The sequence below is a fragment of the Bombyx mandarina genome, chromosome 09 (genome assembly GCF_030267445.1).
Source record: "Bombyx mandarina strain Sakado chromosome 09, ASM3026744v2".
Taxonomy (NCBI): domain Eukaryota; kingdom Metazoa; phylum Arthropoda; class Insecta; order Lepidoptera; family Bombycidae; genus Bombyx; species Bombyx mandarina.
Genome location: NC_143216.1, coordinates 2,395,646 through 2,412,394, shown reverse-complemented (window position 1 = coordinate 2,412,394; position 16,749 = coordinate 2,395,646). Strand labels below are relative to the sequence as shown.

Genomic DNA, 16,749 nt, shown 5'->3' with positions numbered 1-16,749 from the left:
TTTCCTTTAAGCTGGACGTTTGCTAGTACCTGAACTATGGAGTGAGTACATTTTATTAGTGTATTAAAATTTCATTTCTTAATGTGTGTATTTTCGTTAACCAAGTTGTATTATTGGTGGTGAACCTCTTCTCTGATGTTTAGACTACGAGAATTGACAGTGCCACTCCTACGGCTCGTCTCATATAATAAGTTGTTAATTCGTTGAAAGATCTCGTATTTTACTTATACATAGCTTGCACTAATATGACGATGCCTGCAAATCAGAGCCTTGACTGCCAAATCAGAGTACTGGAGGTATGGCATCTTAAATGACTGCACGTCGATAAGCATATTAGGTCAAGATTTTAATAAACGATATTGTGGAATTATAAATTATAACTCAAATACTTTATCTCTCAGTCGCAGAGAGTAGAGTCTCATTGCCTTTACATTATTATAATTGTAATTTTGTTATCGGACCGAGGTGTGAAGTCATTAAGTTCATACCTAGGCGTATTAATTATGACTGTGTCATTTATCCGAAGGAGATGCACGGGTAAAATCACCCCGTCTATTTCCTGAGACTGTGAATTCAGACTCAAGCCTCATGTCTCAAGTATGATATTCACGTTGTGAGGTCTATGAGCTCTTGCAACCCATCACCAAATTGGCCGAGAAATTACTCATCTACGCAATAAGTACATAAAAAATACATAATTTTTGGTTATTACATCTTATGAAATTATTATGTTATGTTTCCACATTCAGATCTGATAAGGAAATCGTCGCTGCACACAGTGATTCCTCGAGAAAAGAAAAACGGCAGCGCCAGAAATCACTGATTTTAGAGATGTTTTTTGAATTCACAAGTAACACCACACTACACGGATTTAGGTACATGACACAAAGAGGATCACACCCGGTAGAAAAGTAAGTTTTTATTTTAAATATAAGCTTATCACCATTTTCATTAAATTCCCCTTTTCGTTAGGTAAATATTGAAGGGTTATTTCAAACAAAAATAATCTTCTTTCAATTTATTTAAATAATCAAATACTGTGGTCACGGTGAACCGTATAATGTAAAGTAAAATTCGAATCAGTGAATGAGATATCTTAGATGATTAAAATTATTCAGCGAAATTGAAAGTGGTCAAATAAAGAGACAGTAAGTCTCACTTACTCCACATACAAAATGTATCGGTATTCTAAATTTGTACTAGTGAAATAGAATGAAAACAAATGTTTCCCAAGAACTTTATTAGGGGGCCACCTTTAAATTAATCAAAAATATACACTGACCAAGCTTGGTGCGGGCACTGATCTTTCCCATATTCCTCTACGGGGCGGAGACATGGTGCATAAAAAGCCGGGATATCAAAAAGATCGATGCCTTTGAAATGTGGGTGTGGCGGAGGATGCTACGAATACCGTGGGCTGCCATGAGAACAAACGAATCCATTCTAAGGCAGCTAGACATCCGAAAAAGGCTCTCTTCCATCTGCCGGGAACGTGTTATGAGCTTCTTCGGACACATCATGCGGTTTCCCAGACATGAATTAGAGAAGCTCATAATACGGGTCGCATAGAGGGCAAGCGCGCTGTGGGCAGAATACCAGCCAGATGGTCAGATCTAGCAAGAGAAGCACTCGGTGGTAGTCTGTACCATGCAGTCCATGCCACCCATGATCGAGCACATTGGAAGTACGTCGCATGTGGTCGCGATCCTCAGTAGTGAGGGAACGATATAGAAGAAGAAGCTTTATTCGCAAACACTTCTCTGCGGATCCCTAGCTCTATCTGCATCAATAAGAAGTTTAAAGATTGAAGTATCAAATTAAAAACTGCATAGATAAAAAAATGGAATCGATTTGTCACGGCTGTAAGCTTAAATTATATTTTCAGGATATTTTGGATCATAACCTTCACAGCGAGTGTGCTCATGTGTGCTTACGCAATAAATAATGTTTGGATAAAGTGGCAGACGAGTCCCGTAATAGTCACTTTGAGTGAAAGATTAGTGTCTGTTGATGAGGTAAGTTGTAAAGAAAAAAATATATGTGTTATAAAGAGGAAAGATTTGTTTGTTTGTTTGTATTGAATAGGCTCCGAAACTACTGAACCGATTTGAAAAATACTTTCACTGTTTGGAAGCTACACTATTCCCGAGTGACATCTTTTTTGAAAAAAACTCCAATGATGTTCAGTCAATAATGTTCAATAATGAAACCCAAGGTGTAAAAAAATACCTAAAATATTCTTTACATCGCGTGCCCTGCGAAAACTATTGATGATAGAATAATATAATGCACTACGACTTTGTAGAACACATTATTATTTACAAAAAGTGTTGCGACAGCATATGTCTAACTATACTATACTATAGTTATGTCGCAATAAATGTAATTTTATTTAAAAAAATAAAACAATGTCGTTGAAATTTTTGTTAAAGACCCGAGCGGAGCCGGATCGGATCGCTAGTATTATATAAATCAGTAGACCTTTTTCCATAGCATGATCCCATTGCATATTTACTGAATTCTGTAGCGGACAGAAAATTATGTATTATTCTCTCGGTCATTACGTTGCAATGATATAAAATTACCGATCGAATTTAAAAGAACCAAACAAAAAACCAGTAATTATTTTTTTCAAATTTATTTCCAGGTTCCTTTTCCGTCGATCACAATATGCCCTCAGAAAAAAAATCTACCATCTATCTACAATTACTATGAAGTACAAACGAAAGTTTCACGTGAAGAAGTTACTCCAGACGAGTGGGTTTTCTTTTTTATTGACGTAATCAGTCAAACTCAGAGCCTTTTAGATGTTAAATGTTTATCACGATAGGATATATAGCCGCAGAGGAGTTTATTCATTAGTTACCGGATGCCTTAGATAGTAGATAGCTAATATCTCTGTCCACATTCAGGCAAAAAATTCAATTGGTACAACAAAGCCATACATACGCCAAAGCCATACGACTCACTTCTATGCAAAAACCGACGAAATTTTGATAACCACCCACAGGGGTTCGCTTAAAAATTTTATTCAGATAAATGTGGACGGCATCGTACAACATGTGCTATCTTCAAATATTATGGACAATGAATACCAAGCGTGTTGTTATTTATTAAAAAAATGCTAAGAGTTGCAAGTTGACTATTCACACAGCTCCAAATATGCACAAATATGTGGATGTTGTTATTATCCTAGGGTACCCCGCTAGTACAAAGGGCCCTCACGAGTTGTATTTACTTTTTATTTTACTTTATTGCATAGATGGATGGACGAGCTCACGGCCCACCTGGTGTTAAGTGGTTACCGGAGCCCTTAGACATCTACAACGTAAATGCCGGCACCCACCTTGAGCCGGCATCCACATAAAAAAGACTACTTTACAAAGCTATCAACTTTATTTTATTCACAATGATTTATAAAAATTAATAATAATAATATACAAAGAAACAGCTATTTATATGAATAATAATAATAGCCGTCACCACGTTGACTATAGATTAGACACTGTATAGCCATCATACTAAAACTAAGTATACATAAATAATAAAAATCTTACGTTACGGACGTTTTTTCACGGTTAGGGTACACCTCCGCATCGTTTTGAAACTTCGTTCCAAAAATAAACTATATTTTTTATATTTATTTCAGCCAAATTGAATTGGAAAAATTCCAGGACGTATCTTTAGTGTGCAATGTTGAACACTTTCATCATAAAGATTTTGTTTACTTCAATCGGTTCTACTCTAATGTCACCCTTGTTAATAGGCTACTAGAGGTAAAACATAATTAATTGTATTATTTTTTCATAGATGGGTGTTGACTTTTTTAATTTTCTGTATAGGCAGACCAGCATTCGACATATGTGATAGTCAGTGCAGACGCGAAATAAGCGATATTCTACGAAATATTTCAAATTTTCAAAATTTGGTCGTTGCAAATTGAAGGACACATTACCCCCAGACACAGCCCACTGAGTTTCTCGCCGGATCTTCTCAGTGGGTCGCCTTTCCGATCCGGTGGTAGACTCTTGCTAGGGTTCGTGTTAGCAACGTCGTCAGGGTTGAGCCCCGTGAGCTCACCTACTAGTTAAGGTTACGCTGAAATAGCCTCTCAAGGCTCTCAGCATAGGTAGGAAAAAAAAGACACAGACTGCGGACAGAAACGAGATGAATCGGCAGTTCTGTGGTAAAAGAAGGATGCACTTATGTAGTCCTTACTGCAGGCTCGTATCGATAGGCAATGAGAAACACCAACAATTTCACTTATTTACATATAAAATACATCAGAGACACGTAGCGCGCGCGTGGTAGTTCAGCCATTACATTTTTCTTCATGAGTGGATGTCGCCACGCGATCTCGCTCGCACGCGTCATTAGGTAATGTGCGAGAGAGGGATGGGACAGAATTTGCAAACCAAAAATGTTGCTATCTTCAGAAACCAAAAACTATCAATTCTTAACCAGTCAGTTTTTATCGTCGTTCATAGACGTCAACAATGACGTATTTGAAACATCTTATTCATTACTATAAGTTTTTAATTAAAAACCAGAATCTTTAATGCAAAATTCATTACATTATGAATTATTTTTCTTTTCTAAATTTGTTACTTAAAAACATAATCATTTAAAACTTTAATTGGGTTTGCTTCAGGTTGCTCCAGATCTTAAAGATTTCACTTCTATGTGCCGATGGCATAACAAGGAACTAAGTTGTAAAAGCTTATTCCACAGAGTTCTCACTTCCCAAGGAGTTTGCTACACAATGAATACGTTAGCAGCATCTGAAATCTTTCGAACGGAAAAGTAAAGTAATCTGTTGTTGTTATTAATTAGATTAAGGATCTAAGTGTTGACAGAAGCTCTATTTTACTATTCTATACATTAAAAGAGATTTATATGCTGAATTCAAAGCTGACATGGAAATAACACAGCTTGAAGAACAGCTGATGTCTGACAGACTTTTATCAGATTGGGTTCTTGTGAGATCATAATTTTAAATTGAAAATTATTAATTTGCTTTTCAGTATACATCAGGATTTCGAGTATTTGATGGCAACGAAGAAAAGTCAAGGCTATGTTAAAGACGTCGGCTACAACAGTCTAGATGTTGATACATATCCAAGAAGAGGAAGGGTAAATTTGTATATGTTTCACTTTTAGTGAAATCTCGTGATAGTGCTATTTGGCCCATGCTAGACGCATCACCATGCTGCACGTTACGGCCACAAAGCTGTCACTTATTTTGGCTTAAAGAGTAGGAAAATACAGTAAAACCGCGTCCCAAGATCGGTGCAGTTTTCTAATTATGATATTTATTCCAGTAAATCCGAATTCCAGTAATACATCGTTTAGATACAAATAACTAGCTTCATTTGGGACTTGCGAAATATTAGGAGATGAAGGAGGTTGAAAGGGAAATAGAGATTACGTAAGAGTATGCATTGTACAAACAGTACAGTATCCCGATGGTCATACAAAAGCAAAGCCGTATATGAGAGTGAAAGAAATGGCTCTCTAAAGCTCTTGGATTGGGAACCCACGATAAATAGGACCATGATGATTTTTTTTAATAAAAAAGAAAATATGAGCAAAAATTTTTTTTTCCTTCAAGAGAACAGGCCCAAAATTTTCACTTGTGGTATCGATGCCAGGATTACAAATCCAAGAAAATTACAAGAACAACTGGAATACGTATTAAAAACAATCTAGTAACCGTATATTAAAGATACTGATTCCGACCGATAATTGAACCCATAGCCGACTAGACGATCTACATATCGTTTTTTCGCATTAAAAGTGTACAATTTACAAAAATATTCGAAATCGAGTTAATATACGGAATCATTTGGTATCACCAGTATTTTTCTAATAAATACTGTCAAAAGAGCGTAGTTTAGTTTTAGTTTTTTTTTTTTAGTTTACCTATGTTTTGACTACTATTAACAAAATTAATACATAATTTTATCTTACTTTAAAATACAGATAATATAACTGGTAAAAAATAAAAAAATAAACGTAGTAGAGATGATTAATATGAAAAATATCACATGTTAAACCTTTACAACACTCTCCTGTAAAATTAGTAAGTTTTGAGATTATACAGTTTTAATGCGAGAAGACTATATTATTATTTGTATTTCAAGCAAAATTAAATTACCCTTAAAATTTACTTTGCTTTTATTAAACTAATGTTTTTTTATTGCAGAAGAATGGAGTTGAACCAGATTTAATTGTTATATTAAAAGAAAACCTTATGAATAGAGATAAACTATGTAATGTTCTTAAAGACGGTTTCAAGGTAACATAATTAAAAAAATTAAATTAAGTGACCATAATTTTGAAGTTTGTCTTAAATATAAGATAATTGATAATAGAACCTTTTGCTAGATACCTCAATCTTAGCACTTTGTATCAGTGTATGCAAATACTGGTATATGACTTTTTATTTAAAATTTAATCTCGGCTCTATACTTGTGACTAAATTACACTGGCAAAATATTATGTAAAGGAAGTATTTTTTTACTTTATAAAGTAGACCTTGACTGAGCATTGACCTAGAAATGGATCCTAGAATGGACGGATTTCACCTTTTAATGTGTGGTCACGGTCGATTGTGGGTTCCCTGACCAATTGGCCAGCAGAGCCAAACCAGTAACTGCCATTAAGGACCCTGTCCAAAAAATTGGAAAAATCCATGTGGTACCATTCAAAAAAGACCGTGAATTTCAGCTATACTTATATCACCCGGCGGATTTACCTCAGTCCTTATTACACCACTATATCGCACTGCCTGGCCAAACTTCATCGATATCACTTAGATTTGAAATTCAGAGCACATCAACAAAATTAAATAAGCCAGTATTCCTGGAGCAGTAAGTATTTAACAAAACAAGTTTTAACTAAACATAATTAAAATGAATTCATATGAATTTCATCCCATTATTTTGGATGATCGTCTTATTTATAAAATATTTTTAATTACTTACGCTGCAAACAAACCTGTTGATCACATAATGTTTGACCGATGTGGAAATTGAACCCACGACCCTCTGCGCAACAGACAGGAGCGCTAATTACTGCACCAACAAGTCAGTAGATATAATTGATTAAGCTATTAGCCAAGCTTTTTATGAATGATGAATTACTGGTGGCCCGAGGGCCTTTCCAGTTTCACCAGGACAGGTGGGCGGCCAAGGGCTCAGCCAGAAGGGGTGGGATTTGCTAACAGCTGCCCGAGCGCTTCTATAGTAGACCTAACAACTCAAGAGCAAGTGCTTCGCGAATGAATCTACTACTGGATCGGAATTACAACCCGCTGAAAAAATCCGGCGAGAAACTCAGCAGGCAGATGCATGGGTTAGGTTTCCCAACGAACCCCTTGCCGAGTTCGACAAGTACGGTTACAGGGGTCTTTAAGCCTGCTCCTAACGTTAGAGCTAAAGGCGTCTAATGCAATAATTATTGAATCTGATGAGCCAAGTACGAAGGAACAAGTCGCTTACACACCTAGTCACACTAGCCTTCATTACCACAATGAACCAAAGGGAAACGGGGGGTGACTGAAAATCAGCGCTGTTCGATTTATCGACCTTGAACAGCATTAGCTGAGCCACCCTTTTTTTTTTTTTTTTTCGGGTAGAGGGCCGAACCTCCTACGAGGTCCCCGCGCAAAAGGGGCGCGCGGGGTATGTGAGACTCAACGATCTGCATGGTGTTGTGAGCAGACCGCGGGCCCAAGGATTTTAGGACCCACCCACTAAACGACTCCCCTGCACTCTTACACCCGACGTCCGATCCCCTCCGAGGTCAGAACCCGGATGAGGTAGGGGGGCTACCGCGGTCAACACTACAACCAGACGGCGCGGCTCACCCCAAGGACGCCCAGCCGACGGAGCCTTCGAGGCGAATCGAAGGCTCTGAAACGTCGGCCGTCTCGGTACGGCAGCCCGTCGGTCCGCCCAGACGGTGCCGCTGGTGTCCCGGAATACCCCGCTGGACCAAAACCAGCCTGCCGGATCGGGACGCGATACACCGTCGACCGGTCGCTCTAATCACTCCACGGCAGCGCGCTAGAGTGCTGGTAGCGCGCCGCGCGGCCTCACCCCCTCAGGTCGCCCCTTGACCTTCACCGGGGGGAGGCCACTACCTACAGGGGCCGGGACGTACAGGCGTATTCCCGCCTCCGGCCCCCGGCTCGACGGCGACGGATCGGTGCGGAAAGGGAAGAGCTCTCCCTCTCTCGCTCCGCCGCCTCTTTCTGCGAGATGGTGGACTCGCAGAAGTCGAACATCGCCTTCCAGGACGCGTCGCTGCTGAGCATCATAGCCACGACGCGCGGCAGCGAGAGGTCCTCTCCTATGACCGCGACGAGGGTGGCGCGTTGCTCGTCGAATTCAGAGCAACGCGCCAATGTATGTTCCGCTGTGTCTTCCTCGTCGCGGTCCGCGCAGTGGTGGCACTGCGCCGTCGGTTCCCTTCCGGCTATCTTATGCAAGTACCGGCCGAAACATCCGTGGCCGGTAAGCATTTGCGTCAGCCGGAAGGTGAGGCATCCGCGGTCGCGGCCCACCCAGTCCGCGAGAACCGGGCGGACCGCCTCGACGGTACGGAGGCCGGCAAACGGGACCGCCAAGCGGCGAGACCACGCCTCCAGCACGGACCGCCGAGAGTGGAGCCTCCGCGCTCGAACTACACCTTCGCCGGGGCGCCCTTCCCCCCTAGATCGGAGGTCGCTACGCCACCTGTAATCGGCAGCGAGCGCCTCCGCCTCCAGGTCCCAGGGTGGCGCCCCGGCGAGCAAGCACGCCGCCTCGAAGGAGACGGTGCGGTATCCTCGGATCGCCCTGACCGCGATCGCGCGCTGCGGACGTCGCAGCGCGGCGACGTTCTGGCGGGTCAGGGCGTGGCACCATACGGGCGCGCCGTATAGTGCCATCGACCGCACCACCCCCATGTAGAGGTGGCGCGCCACCTGATCGGGACCCCCGACGTTTGGAAGCAGCCGGCTCAATGAGCCGGCCGTCGCCATCAGCCGAGGGCCCAATTTTTCGAAGTGAGCGCGGAAGCTCCACCGACCGTCCAGTTCGAGGCCGAGGTACCGAAGACCGGTCACCCCGACCCCGACGCCGACGCCTCCGATCACGAGGTGGGCACCCAGAGGCGGCGCTCGTCCCGGCCCGTGAAAGAGCAGGGCGTGGGTTTTGTCGAGCGCCACCTCGAGCCCCAACCGTCGGATCCTAGTGACGACGTGTGCCACGCCTGCGCACGCCAGACGGGCAGACTCCCGGTAGTCCCTCCCCGGAGCCACGACCAACGTGTCGTCGGCGTAACAAATTACGTTCAGCCCGGGGAGGGGACCCCGAATGACGCCCCGCAGGACCCAGTCGTAGCCGATGTTCCACAGCAGGGGGCCCAGGACAGACCCCTGCGGAACACCGCGCTCGACCGGAAAGCGGTACATCGCCCCACCGTGTCCGATGCACTGGATCGACCTGCCCTCGAGGTAGGAGCCGATCAGTCGGCGGAGGTATGCGGGGACGCCGTGATACTCCAGCGCCCCCGCGATCACCGACCAGGGCAGGGTGTTGAAGGCGTTCCTTACATCTAAGGATAACGCCATCGCCACCCCGCCCCGGGATAGCCCTTTTGCCTTTTTTTTATTTTCTTTTTGTTGTTTTTTTTTTATTCAATTTGAAATGCAATAAATTATTATTATTATTTATTACTTACACTAAACCTAACTCTAAAAATTTAACATTTCATCTTTCAGGCGCCAGTGCTTTTTTCCGCACGAGCGACAACTTAGATATTTCCAGAGTTACTCCCCAAACAATTGTCGATTGGAATGCTTGACAAACTACACGTTCAAGAAATGTGGATGCGTCGGGTTTTATATGCCATGTGAGCAGTTTCACGCGTTCGCTTCCTTGAAATAATCATTATTAACATTAATTTTTTTGTGTATTCTCAAATATCATATTTTGTTGCAGTTCACATCAGCAATAGGATTTGTACGATAGAAAAACATGATTGTATGGACGCCGCCATAGGTATTAATCACTAGCCTATAAAAGCCATTATGAATTAATTGTAATTTCATTAAAAAATGAATAGACTTTGGATATATAGTTAGACTAGCTCACAAGTAATTTTTACCTAAGCCTACATATTGCAGTTAGACTGTGACGAGGAAGTCTCGGTTTTCCTCTATTCTTTCTACATTTATATTTTTAATTGCGTATATAGTTAGACGAGCTCATGGCCCATTTGGTGTGTAGTGGTTACCGGACTCCATAGACATCAACAACGTAAATGCCGCCACACACCTATATGAGTTCGAAGTCTCAGCACGGCTGCCCTTTCTTTCAAGCCGAAACGCATTACTGCTTCACGGCAGAAACAGGCAGGGCGGTAGTACCTACCCATGAGGGCTCACATCAAGCCCTGCCACCAGCTAAATATATGTACATGTTCTATTCTTCTAACTGGAACACATGACTTATTCGAGAGTGAATCATGATGTAAGTACTTTTCTTAACATTATTAGTCAATACAGAACTTGGAATTCGGGTTTTAAATCATTTACCGTAATTGATGTTGTAAAGTGGTACCAAAAATTAAACCATTTTTTTAATGCTTTGGAAGGCAGACGAACATACAACCTATTGGATGGTGGATATTTAGCAATGCTGATAATCATCAACACTCAAAAACGGCACATACAGTCCACACGAGGCCAAAGCTTTTCTTAGCAAACATTAGTATTTGTTCAGGCCAGTAGCCTGAGCAACTTTGCTCTATTTGAAGGACTCTCAACATATGAAAAGCCCTCTTGAATTTACCCTACGTGCCCCTCCGATACTTAACATTACTCGAAATATCAATCCAAAGAATCCCACATTTTCAGAAGGTTGCTGTGTTACTCCTTAAAATATCCCAATAACGCTCCGATTTACTTACATTTTAGAAGAATTAGCAACAGCACGAGTGTCAGATTCCTCATTGACAGAGATAAAAGCTTGCAACTGCCTCCCTTCCTGTAATATGGTTGACTATAACGCTGGAATGATGATGTCGACATTTCGTTTGGAGAAGTATTGGAAAAACTATATTCAAACGTATGGTATAAACAACACAATATCGGAAAAGTAAGTAGAAGTTGAACACTTTTGGACACCAGTTTGCATATTTTGTCGGACTCGAATGGCGACCGCGTACCAGAAGACGTAGCGTGAGTAGGCAAAATGGATGCCATAAGACGGATCGACTACCTATTGAGGTTCGCGGGGGTCCACTGGATGCAGGCAGCGCAGGACCGGTCTTTGTGGCGAGGCTTGGGGGAGGCCTATGTCCAGCAGTGGACGACTGTGGGCTGATATGAAAATGGTAAACAAGCTAAGGGTCCTATTTGTTACGTAGTGTTCTAGAGCCCATAGACATTACGTGAAGCTTGAGAAGCCTGAGGCATGAGGTCAAGTCTTTATTGTATAATAAATAAACAATAACATAGAATAAACTAAACTATATACATAGTCAGGTCATAAATTCTGTCACATGTTTAATGTAAAATAATTGAAACAAGTTTATTCACTATGTAACCATTCATATACCAAAATGAACTTAACAAAACATAGATTCTTATGACACTAAAGTTTATTCAAAAGACCTCCGTGATTTTGAATACAGGCCTTCAATCTGCGCGGCCAGTCGTCTATCGCAGCACGAACGAGGTCCATGTCAATATCGGCGGCTGCCTTAATCAAGGATGTCTTGAGTGACTCCAAATTGGGATGAGGCTTTGAGCACGCCTTTTCCTCCAAGTGTTGCCATATCTTGTAATCTAACGGATTCAAATCTGGACTGGAGGAGGGCCAGTCTTCGTGCCGAATGAAGTCGATTTCACGCGCCGCCAGCCAGTCTTGTGTGCTCTTCGCTCTATGAGCTGGCGCCGAATCTTGTTGGAATACCCAGTGCCTGATATTGAACATGGTATGAGAAACAGGTTCCACAAGGTTCGTCAGGACTGTATTTTGATACACAACTGCATTCGTTTTTACACCTTTCTCACAAAAATGTACCTCTGTTAAGCCCCAATAAGAAACTCCCAACCATACCATGAGCGAGGATGGAAAATGAACTCGTTGGACACGCGGAATACGGTTGCTCGCTTCTTCACTACTGTGTGTGTACACCATATCATTTTGTTTGTTGTAGCTCTCTTCTACGGTAAAAACTTTTTTCATCCGAAAAAAGAATTTCCCGATATTTTTTTCCCGCGTACCGCTTCAACAAAGCGCGGCATCTCTTCAGTCTCAGGTCCATTAGACGAGCATTCAAACGATGTCCTGTTTTTCTTCGATATGCCCGAAGCCCTAAGTCTTCATTTAACACCCTTTTCACCATGGTTCTGCTTAACCCCATCTGAAGGGCCAACAGTTTCTGCTTACGTTTGGGATTTCTTTGAATTCGCGCCTTCACAGCTTTTATCACTGCTGGAGTCCTAACAGACCGAGGGCGGCCACTTCTTGACCTGTCATCTACACTAGTCTAGAGTCTTCATTGTATCGTTTGATGGTACGATAAACGTATCTTTTGGTTATATTCAAATTTTTCAGTATGTTAAATATTTGAATTGGCGCGTAACCGCAACGATGCAACGCAATAACTGCAACACGGTCTTCTTTAAGCGTCCACTCCATATTTAAAAATGAGTGAAATTCTAAAAGTATACATTTTTATTTTCATGATCAATTGGAAATTCGAATTCAATAAACTTTTTTGTGGCCAGCATTCTAAAAGAAAAGTTTTTACTGTGTGACAATACTTATGACCTGACTAGTTATTATTGCAAATTCACACTTGGAAGTGTGAATTATTTTTATTGTATTGTGTAACAGTTGCACCATGCTTCTGACCTGAACGAATCATTACTTTGCGATAGTAATAGACGGGATGATGGCACTCGTTCATGCTCGCTTATAAGAGGCCGTGTATTGAGTGGAACAGCGTCTAATTATGATGATCAAACTTTTGCTCCTCGTGTTTGAAGGTCGTCAAGGAACCTTCACCGATCTGACATAATAAACATTAAAAAACAGTCCGGTTCCTCGGCTGCTTAGATATCAACATAGCTCCGTCAGTTTTCGTGAAATGTATTAATTTTAAATTCTGCAGATTGATGAAAAATAACAGTTATACGAAGATTGAGGTGTATTATACGAAGCCACGTTACATGTCATTCAAACGTTCAGAACTATTCGGTACGACCGACTTCTTGGCGAACTGCGGTGGTCTGCTCGGACTGTTCCTGGGATTTTCCTTTCTCAGCCTTGTCGAGATAATCTATTTCCTAACATTGAGGTTGGTCTTTTTATAAGCTGGGCACATTCACTTTTTTTTTTATTGCTTAGGTGGTTGGACGAGCTCACGGCCCACCTGGTGTTAAGTGGTTGCCGGAGCCCATAGACATCCACAACGTAAATGCGCCACCCACCTTGAGATATAAGTTCTAAGTTCTCAGTATAGTTACAACGGCTATCCCACCCTTCAAACCGAAACGCATTACTGCTTCACGGTAGAAATAGGCAGGGTGGAGATACCTACCCGTGCGGATTCACAAGAGGTCCTACCATCAGTAATTACGCAAATCATAATTTTGCGGGTTTGATTTTTACTACACGATGTTATTCCTTCACCGTGGAAGTCAATCGTGAAAATTTGTTAAGTACGTATTTCATTAGAAAAATTGGTACCCGCCTGCGGGATTCGATGCATCGCTCAACACGAATGCACTGGATGCTTTATCCTTCAGGCCACGACGACTTCAAACTGCGGGTACACTCCATTATAGTAATTACAGCCAATGGAATATAATATAAAATTAACCGCAATTCACTTTTAGTACACATGACTGCTCTCTGACGGCGAATCATATGTGGTATTTGCACTAATGCCTTTTTAAATTATGGTGTTGGGGGAAATCGAGGATGAAAATAATGCACTAAAGCCTTCGTCAAACAGAACGCGTACATAGCGCCGCGTACTTAACGTCGCGCTCTTCAAATTGACTAGATGAGTCTAACAGCCTGGCCACGGGACATTCGCCGATACGAATATTCGCGCGGTGCGAACGGCGAAGCGTCTAGCGACTAAAATAAGAGCATAGAAATGTACCTAACAAGCCACGCGCACCGGCGACCGGCGAAGCGACCGGCGGAATGTACCGAGCGAATCGCGCGGGCGACTTACGATGCGGCGGGCGAGCAAAACAAATGCATGAATAAGGACGGCGCAAGCCACGGAGTCGAGCGGTAGTCGCGGCGAATAGTGCAGTGATTAAATGAGTTTAGTTGTTTTCGCCGCGAAAAATGAACGCCGAAATTTTTATATTTTATATTTTTTATTAAATTTTTTTGTTTTTTGTTTTTAAACTCGTCGTGGCTGAACGGATAAGACGTCCGGTGTTGAGCGATGCACCGGTAGTCGAATATCAGGCGGGTACCAATTTTTGTAATGAAATACGTACTCAACAAATTTTAATGTTCACGATTGATTTCCACGGTGAAGGAATAACATCGTGTAATAAAAATGAAACCCTCAAAATTATAATTTGCGTAATTACTGGGGGTAGGACCTCTTGTGAGTCCGCGCGGGTGGGTACCACCACCCTGCCTGTTTCTGCCGTGAAGTAGTAATGCGTTTCGGTTTGAAGGGTGGGGCAGCCAATGTAACTATACTTGAGACCTTAGAACTTATATCTCAAGGTGGGTGGCGCATTTACGTTGGCTTCAGTAACCACTTAACACAAGGTGGACTGTGAGCTCATCCACCCATCTAAGCAATAAAAAAATATATAGCTGAAATACTAGCTAGACCAGCTATTTGGAAGTCTAGCCACCCAAAGTATTTCTCGTACTTCTTGTGGAATTCTCCATCTATAGGTATACTCCGATTCTTATTCAAATTATGTACTTCACAATCTTTTCCAAATAATAGGTCCTGAACCAAAAAACTATTAATTTGTAAGCAATATCGAGATAATTTCGATATAGACATTTCGCTGTCGGACTTCCTTACTAGTCGCGGCGGCGAACGTGAGTACCCGTGGCCTGCAAACGGTGCTGCGCGAATGGTCGCCTCGTCCACCGCTTCGCTGTTCGCACCGCCGATCCCCGTGGCCAGGCTGTAACGCTCCTTGACGCAACGCATTCGCCAAATCATAGTACCTTTCGATAGCAGTGTAAAAATTTAAAAGTATTAAGAAATCGAGTGATTCAGATGTAGCATTGTATAAGCATGGGTATTTTCTAACTATTTATATCATTTTTTCGGGCATTATCTAGTATTTTAATACACATTCACTCGGACACTAAAATAAAATTACAAGGCCTGACGTCAAAGCGTCCTAACGCCGTGACAGAGCGCTGCGTACTTATAGCGCTGGGGCTCTGTTTGACGGTATGTTACCATGGTAGTACAACACATCTCGGCGTCATAGCGCGGCGTCAGTTTAGCGCTCTGACGTGCGCTAATTACGCGTTCTGTTTGACGAAGGCTTAAGTTGTAAACACGTTTCGTAACGCAATGCATGACTGTTCTAGATGGACCAAAATGACTCCATATCGCAAATAACGTGTTCATGTACACTGAACGAATCAATTGTGATTTTAATGGCGTAAACTACAATTAAAGAAAATAAGTTTCATCTCTTTATTTCAGAATATGGTGTGCCTTAGCACGAGACACGAGGGAATAGCTATTTCGAAATCCATTTATCTACATCACATTGCGTAGTCAAACTAAAGATTGGGTACAATTTGTGTCCAGTTTTTCCGCTGCCTGCTTTACTACTACTGCTCTTCTTCAGAATGTTCGTTTTCAATTAGCAAATTAGAATAGCAGTTAGTTAGTAATTAGAATATTAAGTCATAAAATAAGGTATTCGCTCGGGACTCATTGGATAGAACACCGAATCAACGAATCCAGTCTTGACGAGCTCAAGATTAGCTGCTGATAACAGGCAAGGTATACGGAAGAAGGCCCGGAGGTAGAAGTCCAGGGCGCTGATAGGACCAGCTCCGATCGCAGATCGGACGCTCTATCCTCAGCACCTCAATCCACGAGTCCACGCAGCCGAGGATAGACTGAGCTGACGCCAAAAGAGCCTGGGACTCTTCATTCAGAGAAAGTCATTTAGAGAAGCCACGACCCTGAGTGAGAATTATCGACCTAGAAGGAAGTTTTACTACTACCACAGATTGTCTCTGGAGGCTCAGACGTAGAGTTTGTTCTTTTGTTTCTGTCATTGGTTGTAGCTGAATATGTTTCCGGTCCTAGACTATTTTGGCATAAGAATTACTAATTCAATGGCGATTCATCAAACTCTTACCTCAAAGATTCGTCTCACCATTCGAAAATATACTGCACGTCCTAACTTTTAACTCGAAATAATTAAATATATTTGTCATTAATATTTTTAAATAAACTCTCAAACGTATTTGTGAATTTTTATTTTCTTCATGCCTTTACCAGCTTAGATCATAGAATTGATAAAATATATGTATTTATAGTTACGTATAAGATTATGTAAAGATTCTATTTGGGTATGTTCGATACTCGCCACGAGTAAGTACGTACTCGTCCGTTCTGCACGCTATATTTTTTTTCTGGCACCCTGCCTACTTCTGCCGTAAAGCAGTAATGCGTTTCGGTTTGAAGGGCGGGACAGCCGTTTTAACTATACTGAGACCT

General features: G+C 41.9%; 1 protein-coding gene across 1 annotated transcript; it reads left to right on the top strand.

Moving 5' to 3' along the window:
• Nucleotides 1-16,478, top strand: LOC114240823 (pickpocket protein 28). Its single transcript, XM_028171509.2, has 14 exons — nt 1-41; nt 750-911; nt 1,886-2,015; nt 2,648-2,757; nt 3,650-3,776; nt 4,652-4,803; nt 5,025-5,133; nt 6,206-6,298; nt 6,730-6,872; nt 9,770-9,900; nt 9,990-10,049; nt 10,967-11,147; nt 13,174-13,359; nt 15,718-16,478. Exons 1-14 carry the CDS (start codon nt 37-39, stop codon nt 15,752-15,754), a joined length of 1,626 nt encoding a protein of 541 aa, XP_028027310.2. The 5' UTR covers nt 1-36; the 3' UTR covers nt 15,755-16,478.
• The last annotated feature ends 271 nt before the right edge of the window (nt 16,479-16,749 follow it).

Coding starts and splice junctions, on each gene's coding strand:
- LOC114240823 (XM_028171509.2), top strand. Junction 4,804..5,024: donor GAAATCTTTCGAACGGAAAA/GTAAAGTAATCT, acceptor TTTGCTTTTCAG/TATACATCAGGATTTCGAGT. Junction 13,360..15,717: donor ATCTATTTCCTAACATTGAG/GTTGGTCTTTTT, acceptor TCTTTATTTCAG/AATATGGTGTGCCTTAGCAC.